The sequence below is a fragment of the Prinia subflava genome, chromosome 15, assembly GCF_021018805.1.
Source record: "Prinia subflava isolate CZ2003 ecotype Zambia chromosome 15, Cam_Psub_1.2, whole genome shotgun sequence".
Classification (NCBI taxonomy): Eukaryota; Metazoa; Chordata; class Aves; order Passeriformes; family Cisticolidae; genus Prinia; species Prinia subflava.
In genome coordinates, this window is record NC_086261.1 from 7,677,451 (window position 1) to 7,686,260 (window position 8,810).

Below are 8,810 nucleotides of genomic sequence, written 5' to 3' on the forward strand. Positions count from 1 at the left end.
GGTCACCATTTGAGACCCTCAAACACTCCCTCCTGGTTTGGGGCAGCAGGACGAGACCCTGCTAACTGTTCACTGGCAAAGTGGGTGAGGCTGACAGCCCCCAAACCAAACCTCCTGGGCCCTGGAGGAGCAGGGAGGGAGGACCAAGACTATCCAGCCCCACCTCCCTTCTCTGCCCACTGTCCAGCAGGCTGCAGCCCCCTCCACTTCACATCCCGATGCCACAGAGCCATACAGGATCACACCATCTCACCTTCTCATGGCTTCTTTCTGGAGCCGCTGGACATCCTGGCCTGACACTGATCCATCCTCCGCCCTGTCCACAGCCAGCTCCAGCTTCGTCACCAGCCACTCTCCCTCCTCAGAGAGATGAAACCTGGAGGGGACAGTGAGTGACCCAGCTGCCGTGCGGCACGCTGCTGCCAGCCCCGTCCCACCGTCCCCGGGCAGCCCCACCTGCGGATGCCCTTGGTGACGGCGTACATCTGCTGGGCCTTCTCCCGCGCCTGCTGCGGCGTCAGCCGGTGGTTGAACTGCATCAGCAGCCGCTCGGCAAAGGGCTGCCCCGCCCCGTAGATGCGCCCGTAGTTGAAGACCTTGGCGTGCTCCCGGCTGATGCCCACGGTGGCGGCCGTCCTGCTGTGCAGGTCCGTGGCGTTGCTCTTCTTGCCCTGCAGAGTCATCCAGCCGAAGGCGGTGCAGCCTGTGGGTGGGGGCAGAGGTTGGACAGCAAACGGGGTCAGGGTGAGGATGGGGTTCACCCCCTGTCCCGTGAGGCCACTCTCCCGTGGTGCAGCCCCGGCTCACCGTGCATGCCGGCGAACTGCGCCTCGCCGAGCACGGCGGCGATCCACAGCTCCTGGGAATCCACGTCTGCTCCCACCAGGGAATAGCCAGGTGGCACCTGGACCATGGCTTTCAGCTCACTGCCCACACGGTCGGCCTGCAGGACACGGTGTCCTGGTGAGCACATCCCTCTATTCCTCAATGGCACAGGAGCAGCCTTCCTCCCACAGCCACAGAGAGCTGGCACTGCACTCCCTGTACCCCTAAATTTTGCTCTCAGTGGCAAAAGCAGATTTAAGCCATGTGGAGCATCACCCACTTGGTTACTCCAGCAAAGAAAGTGGAGCTTGAGAAAAGACAGGAACTGGTATGCTGGTGTTTTCTTCCCCTTTCACCCCATCCTGAAGCTCCAGTCTCTGCTGACTCCTTCCTTTCTCCCACATGAAAGTACATCAGCAAGAGGACCCCAGCTCTGGCCCTGCTACCCCAAATCCCAGCATCCATATCCACCTCCTACTCCAACCCAAGCTCCCAACGGTCCAAAACACAGAGGCAGCCCCAAACCACTCCCACAGGGATTCAAGTGTGGCCATACCCGGGCGTTGCTGGCTGTCAGCCAGGTGGGCTCCACCGCCCGGCGGGTGACAGTGCCTGCGGTCACCACCTGCGGCAGGATGGCTCCGTAACTGTCCTCCTCGTTATAGTCAGGATGCCTGGGACAGAGGCAAGGATGAGCATCACCCTGCAAGAGCCCTCCTGGCGCAGGGTAAGGGGAACAACAGTCCAGATTTGGGTACCGTACTTGGTCACCACACGAGGCAGCTCCCCTTTCTTCAGCCACACCACCATCTGGGAACTGAGGGGACACAGGGCAGGTGAGATTCTGAGGCCCCATGCATCCACACAAACTTCCCTGTCTCAACACAGCCTCCACCCACAGGGGTGTCACCATTAAAGCAGCTGCTCACCTGATCCGCTTGTGAGCATTCCTCCAAAATGAGATCATTTTGTTAATCTCGAGGGCTCTTGTCCCGTGGGTGCGGCCCACAGCAGCCCGCAGGGTGCCGTCCTCCATCTGGGGCAGGAAATCCTTGGCAAAAGGGCTTCCCACGTTGTTATCGTTGCCATCCTTTAGCAGCAAAAGAGGTGTCAGGGCTCAGCAAGCCACCACTCCACATCAGCAAAGCTCTGTGCATCCTCCAGTCCCAGCTACAGAGATGGATTTCCCCCACCCCCTCCCATGGGATGAGATCATGTGGGTGCCAGCAGCACTGTGGGGCCAGGAAAAGCCCCAGGAGCCCCAACTTGCCTTGTGAGGCAGCTTGAAGAACCAGCACCCAGGGATGTTGACATCATTGTATGGACCATTGCCATGGTGGAATGAGGGCTGGCTCTTCCTCTCTCCACACCTCAGCTCTTCCATCTCCTCCTGCGACCGGCAAAGTGAGGCAATGCCAAGAACATTTTCAGGCATGGTGGGAGGAGGAAATCAAAGAAAGAGAGACCAGTCCACCACCCCATTCCACAGGAAACCCTCCTTACCAGCACCAGGCTCTGGTCTGCTTTGCTCATTTTCTCCTCTGGATCCACCTCAATCCGGCTCAGCTCCTCCATCTGCAGCAGAGGGACCATGGGGAAGCCAGATCAAACACCAATCCTCCAGTAACCCTTATTAAAGGGAATTTCTTACTTGCAGCCCCTGGAGCTGCACACAGGGCTGGTTACTGCATGCACAGAGGAAGACACACAGCTCCACACTTCCCTCCCACCAGGGAACCCTCCATCCCTTCCTTCACCTTCTGCCACATCGTGCTGCTGTCCATCACCAGCAGCTCGTCCTCTGCAGCTGCCTCCAGCCCAGGGGGCTGCTCCTTGCCCTTCTCCAGGCAGTGCTGCCTGTACAGGTCCTCAATCACCCTGGCAGAGGAGAGGGCAGGGCTGACACACCCAAAAGGGGGCCCAAGGCTCTGGGGCAGCACCTGGGCAGAGTGCCAGGGTGCTCCCAAACACCGCCATGGGGCAGCTCCCAGCCCAGCATCCCACTGCATCCCTCTCACCGGTGTGGGCAGGAGGGGCCATCGGTCTCTACAGGGGCTGCTGGCAAATTGTCCTGCCGTCCTGGCACCAGGTATCCCCAGCCATGTTTTTCTGAGTAATGCAGGGGGAAGCCGTCCCAGGCCAGGCGCATCAGCTTGGGAGTCACCCTCATCTGCAGGCTGATGAGGCTGGGGCCAGGCACCCAGCCCTCCTCCTCCAGGCGCAGGCACAGCTTGCGGTACCAGCTGGGGAGCAGCAGGGATGGGTCAGAAAGTGCAGGGAAAGCCCTGGGGACACTCAGGGTCCCCAACTCACCCCGGGTGGCCCGGCAGGTGCTGGAGCCTCTTGGGTTGCAGCGTGACCGTCTCCTTCAGGCGCTCCAGGCAGAGCTGGCTCGCAGAGACTTTCTGCTCCTCTTCCTCACTGGGGGGACCAGGGTCTGGTGGGGCAAGGAGAACTGGCTTGCAAGGGGCCCTCTGTGTCACCCTTCTGGGGACAGCAACATCAAACCCCCACCATATGCAGCAGCATGGGACATAGCCCAGCCATGAATCACCCTGCAGCACCAACAAACCTTGTCCCGTTCTCTGGGCACCCCTGGGAAGGCAGTCCTGGAGCATCCCTCATCCCCAGGGATCACTTGTGCTCACCCTCCTGCCATTCCTGTGCTGACTCTTCTGCATCCATTGCTGCTGGGGAGACTTGGCTGTTCCCATCCTGACCTTTCTTCTTCTTCCCTGGATTCTTCTTCTGCTTAAACTCCTGTGTGTCCCATTCAAGATCCCAGAGCCAAGGGTCATCCTTGTACCTGATGACACACCACAGCTTTGCTCCTCCCCCTCACACCCACCCACAGCCCCCCATGGACTACCTGGTGCCTGAGCTCCTTCCTGCAGCCCCAGCCCATGGTACCTGTGCTCATGTAACAGCTGGCAGGCATCATTGGCCAGGTTCATCAGCGACTTCTTCATCTCCTTTTGCAGCTCCTCATAAATACCCTGAGCATCATCCAGGTATCTCTTCCAATTCCCATTGACTGGCAAGTAGGACACTCCCATCTCCAGCATCCCTGCAAATGTGACAGGGTGGGGGCACCTGGATCCCAAAGCAGCAAGGAATTAGATACCTGCCAGAGGGGACTGGCCCTACACTAGATATGAATGTGTCTTCATCTAGAGTTTCCCAGCCTCACACAACCCTGGATGCTCCTCCTCTAAACCATATGGATCCCTGTATATTCTGCGTGCCCTATGCAACAACCCCAGAACTGTATCACTCCAGACTGCGTCAGGAAGCCTGCTCACCTCCCTCAGCCACCTACATGAGAGGGGTCTGAAATCCTTCCTGAAAAGAAGTTCAGGACACCATAAGGACAAGAGGAGCTACATCTCATGCCCAGAGGGACCATGACCCTCCCCACTGCCCACCAAGCCACAGCCCCTTGGCCAGCACCAGCCAGAACCTGGCAGCTCTCACCTCTCCATAAACAGTGGCAGCTGCTCTTGAAACACCTCATGGGTGGCCTGGACATCACGGGCACAGTATGACATCAGGTCCTGGGGACAGCAGCAGGTGAGAGCAGGCAAAGCAGCCACCCCTCTGCCAGCACAGGGCAAGGCATCGGGGCTGCAGGAGCACACAGCAGGTCACAGCCCCGAGCACACCCAGTGCTGCAAGAAATGGCAGCAAAATGGCAACCACCCCAGCAGCTACTACCACCCTGCTCCCCTCTCCAGTTCCTGCTGCCTGTAAGGATGGTGGGATGGCCTCCTGCACCTGGAAGCTACTCCTGATGTCAGCCATGGTGCCCTTCACAAAGATCTCCCGTGCCTCCTTCTCCAGCGGCTCCCCCCCGACGTAGAGCGCGTGCACATCAGCCAGGTTGTTGATGCTGCTGACGTGTACCCAGTCCCACGAGGTGATCTGTGGACAACGGGGGGGTCAGACAGTGCGGGAGGATGACCAGTTGCAGCCAAGATCAGGGGGAGCACAGGGTGCTGCTGCTCCAGCTTAAACCAAGGCCACCTTATCTGAGCTGCGCTGGGAGAGCTTCACTCAGTGGAGCCGCTCCAGCAGCTCCCACTGTGCCAGTGCAGGAGCAAAGGGCCCTGTCACAGGAGCACCCTGCCACCCACAGCACTGCCAGCAGCTCAGCTCCCGCGCTCACCGCCGGCCCCTCGGCCTTGCTGCGTGTTTTCCTCATGTGCTCCTTGACCTGCTGCAGCCCCTTCCTCTTGCCGTGCTTGGCGGCCATCCAGAGGCTGCGCTGGAAGCCCGTCAGCCCCGAGATGGCCATGTGCATGCTCATGGTGTCCAGGAAACGCATCTTGGAGCCCTGCAACACAGCACAGTGGGAGAAAAGAGAGGGTTTGGGATATGCTGGAGGAGCTGCAAGTCCTTTGCTCAAGCTGCTTTTGCTAAGGGAAACTTTGCCTCCCACACTCCCCTTCTGAGAGGCTATCAGTTGTTCAAAGGTTCCTGCCACATCCCCAGCTGCCATCCTGCAGCCTCCAGCAGCCCTATAAGGTGCAAGAGTATTTTCCTCTATAGGGATCCAGCCTCAACCTGCTATGCAGGACAAAGTGAGCACAAACCTGGGGTACCCGTGCAGAACAGCATCTGTCATAATAACCCTCAAGAGCCAATACAAATGACTATCTGGATAAGAAACTGCAGCTGCCAGTACAAAGCAAAGGCTCAGTGATTACCTGGATTAGGTACTGCTCCTTGATGAATGCCCGGTCGAAGGCCACGTTGTGTCCCACCACTACTCTCTCCATCCAGTCCTGTTTGCTGGCACAGCTGGCACCTGCTGGGCTCTCCATGGGAATGAGGTCAGCCAGGGTGAGGTGGCTGGACCAGGAGTAACGCTGCTCCAGCAGCCGCCTGCTGCACCACGAGTACCTGAGAGGGACACATGGCACCCGCAGCTGTCACAACGCACCCTCAGTGCCACGGGGAGCTGAGCAGGACCCCACCTGTGGGAGGGAGGTGATCAACCCCGGGGAGTGCTGTGCTTGCTAAGCAGGACACACATCCCACACCCCACATCCCAGAGCCACACTCTGGGGCTTTGTTGTGTCTTCCCTGCAAGCCAGCAGCGAATTGCAGGAAGAGGCTCCGCTCAGGACCATCCCCATCCTCTCAAAACCGTGTCCCCCCAGCCCTGCTGTGACCCCAGCGTTGCTGCTGGCACTGCATCTCACCAGGCGTGCGGGGACACCGCCACGGCCAGCGTGGGGCAGTGGCCATCAGCCACGCACACCTCCACGTCGAACACCAGCGCCCGCTCCTCGGGGAAGTCGACAGGCTGCGCTTGCCCGCCGGGGCCATAGCGGGTCCAGCCCGGCTCCCACGCCCACTGCTCGGGCAGCGGGGGCAGCTCGCAGCGCAGCAGCTCGTTGGCCGCCTCCAGGTAGGGCAGGCTCTGCTTCTGCGCCAGGAGGCGAAAGTGCTCGTCGATGTTGTCCCCGTACATGCGGGGCAGCTGCAGCTCCACGTCGGGCAGCGTGGAGGTCTCCTTGCCCCACAGGTCGTGGTGCTGCAGGTGCCGCACGCTCCGCTGCACGTCCTCCGCCGAGTAGCGCACCTGGGCCCCGCGGAAGATCTGCTCGTGGAGGCTCCTGGACAGCATCTGGATGTTGAGGGGGTTCGTGCGCCGCTGGCCCGCGCCCGGCTCCTGGCCCGGCTCCTGCGGCAGCGGGCGGCTGGCCGAGGAGCTGGACGGGCATCGCCGGGGCTGGGGGCTGCAGCCCCTCACCGAGCGCACCCAGGACACGCGTCTCATCGTCCGCCCTGCTCTGGGACGTGCCCCGGCACGGGCGGCTGGAGCTGCGGGGGAGAAAAGGCGAGGGGCGGGCTCAGCACTGACCGCCACCCCCGCCATGCACGCACTGCCCTGGACAGTCACGCACTCCTCTGTACAGCTGTGCCCCCATACAGCTGTTTCCCCATACAGATGTTTTTTCTCATACAGTTGTGTCCCTATACAGACGTTTTCTCTCATATAGCTGTATCCCCATACAGATGTTTTCCCGAATACAGATGTTTCCCCATAAAGCCGTGCCCATACAGCCGTGCCCCTATACAGATGTTTTCTCGATACAGCTGTGTTCCCCATACAGCCGTGCCCCCCATGTTCGCTTATACAGATATGTTCCCCCATACAGATGTGTCTCCCATCCAGATGTTTCCCTCCCCAAATTCCCCTCGGTTCCCACCTGGTCCCCGCAAGCGCCGCCGGGGCCTGGACCGGCGGGCAGATCCAAACCGGGGCGCCCGGGGGAGCTTCCGGCCGCGGTGACGTCCCGTCCCGTCCCGCCCCCCTCCGTGCATGGTACGGCCCTCCGGGATTCCCTCAGTAACGCACGCGGGATGGCGGGAGTGGAGGTGGCCGCGTGGCCTAATGGATAAGGCGTCTGACTTCGGATCAGAAGATTGCAGGTTCGAGTCCTGCCGCGGTCGACTCTCGGAGCTCGGTACTGGCGCTCGTTGTTTTGCTCCTCCCGCCCGTGACGCCGCTCCGGGGCTCCCGCGGCCCCGGTACCGCGCTCACCGCGCCCGCGGTTCGCCTTTTGCTCGAAGGTTTAACGGGCCCCACGAAGCAGGCGGGGCGCGGGAAGCGCTGCGTGCGAGCAGGCGGGAATGCTCAGGGTGGTGGGGCCAGCACCACGCTCGTCCTTGTCAGCCTGAAAGCCCCAAGCCTCAGGGACAGGTTTGGGATGGAGCAGTGGGTGGAGAGGCAAACATGAGCACAGGTGTGGGATAATGGGCTGTGGGGTGGGGGCAAGGGGGTGTAGAGTGCAAGGAAGGGGGTGCAGAGTGCAAACAATGGATGTAGGGCGAAGGGAATGGGATGTGGGGTGCAGGGTGCAGAGAAAAGGTCACAAGATGGGGGATGTAGGGAATGGGTGTGAGGAATGGGATGCAGGTTGCAGGCAGGGAAAGGGCCATAGAGGCAGGGATGGAAGGAAGGGCGTATAGGGTGCAAGGAATGGAAGATATGGTGCAACATGAAATGTAGAGTCCAAAGAATGGGCTGTAGGATGTGGATGGATGTGGGGTGCAGGGAAGGGCATATAGGGTGAAGGGAATAGGCCACAGGGGCAAGGGATGGGATATAGGGTGCAGGGCAGGGATGCAGGGTGCTAGGAACTAGAGTGCTAGGATGTAAAGGGGAAGGTATGGATGTAGAGCACGAGGAATGGGATGCAGGGTGCAGGGGAAGGGTCACAGGTGCAGAGAATGGGATGCCAGCTGCAGGGTGCGGGGGATTCAGGGTGCAAGGAATGGGATGTAGTTGACAAGGAAGGGAAATAGGAGGTGCCAAGGTGCGCACAGGTGGGTGCAGGCCCACTGGACGCCGCAGGAGCTGTTCTGGCCGGGACGGTGGCTCCCGGCAGAGCCCAGCCCCGCGCTGACATTACCGTGCCGTGCCGTGCCAGGCCGGGCCGAGCCGGGCCGCCAGGTGGCGCTGCGGCCCCGCCGCTGTGGGCCGGGCCGGGCCGGGCCGGGCCGGGACCCGCGGGGCCGTCGGGGCGCGGACATCGCTCGGGTCCGGTCCCGCTCCCCGCCTCGCGTACGGCACCGGGCAGGGGCAGAGGCACCGTGAGTCCCCTTGGCCCCTCCCGGCCCCTGCGGAGCTCCAAACCCCGGGTGCGCCTCGTCTCCAACACTCCAGCTCCTCATCACCCCCCCTCAGGGGTGCAGGATCGGGGGGATGGAGGGTGAGGAACCGCTGCCCTTCACTCCCCGAAAAGGCAGAGCCAGCATGGGAGCGCTGTGGGGTGTGAGGAACACGCACACAAACACAGGGCGCGATGCAGGCTTCTGCGGCTCGGAATGCGTTTCACAGCCCCTCGGTGCCCCCCAAAGTCCCTGCTGCCCCCCAGCTTGAGATTCGATGTGGGGGTTGTGCTTCACCCAGGTTCACTCAGCAGCGGGAGGCACCTGCTTTGCCCGAGCCTGCCGGGAGCCACAGGGGTTGC

The 8,810-nt window shown here is 61.2% G+C and overlaps 1 protein-coding gene and 1 non-coding gene across 2 annotated transcripts in view; one reads left to right on the top strand and one right to left on the bottom strand.

The window, feature by feature from the left end:
• POLG (DNA polymerase gamma, catalytic subunit) overlaps positions 1-7,173 on the bottom strand; it is a 10,961-nt gene extending 3,788 nt beyond the window's left edge. The window contains exons 1-19 of the mRNA XM_063412385.1: positions 7,044-7,173; positions 6,030-6,654; positions 5,532-5,727; positions 4,991-5,158; positions 4,600-4,746; positions 4,300-4,379; positions 3,736-3,918; positions 3,474-3,631; positions 3,139-3,262; positions 2,844-3,068; positions 2,583-2,703; positions 2,329-2,400; positions 2,096-2,215; positions 1,755-1,915; positions 1,589-1,642; positions 1,382-1,499; positions 808-943; positions 457-703; positions 254-376 (exon numbers count right to left, since the gene is read on the bottom strand). Coding sequence (XP_063268455.1) covers positions 254-376; positions 457-703; positions 808-943; positions 1,382-1,499; positions 1,589-1,642; positions 1,755-1,915; positions 2,096-2,215; positions 2,329-2,400; positions 2,583-2,703; positions 2,844-3,068; positions 3,139-3,262; positions 3,474-3,631; positions 3,736-3,918; positions 4,300-4,379; positions 4,600-4,746; positions 4,991-5,158; positions 5,532-5,727; positions 6,030-6,654; positions 7,044-7,158 — 3,173 coding nt within the window. The 5' untranslated portion in view covers positions 7,159-7,173. The remainder of the gene's footprint in view (positions 1-253; positions 377-456; positions 704-807; positions 944-1,381; positions 1,500-1,588; positions 1,643-1,754; positions 1,916-2,095; positions 2,216-2,328; positions 2,401-2,582; positions 2,704-2,843; positions 3,069-3,138; positions 3,263-3,473; positions 3,632-3,735; positions 3,919-4,299; positions 4,380-4,599; positions 4,747-4,990; positions 5,159-5,531; positions 5,728-6,029; positions 6,655-7,043) is intronic.
• A 41-nt stretch (positions 7,174-7,214) lies between these two features.
• On the top strand, positions 7,215-7,287 carry TRNAR-UCG (transfer RNA arginine (anticodon UCG)). Its single transcript has one exon. It is a non-coding gene; the product is annotated as a tRNA-Arg (tRNA).
• The last annotated feature ends 1,523 nt before the right edge of the window (positions 7,288-8,810 follow it).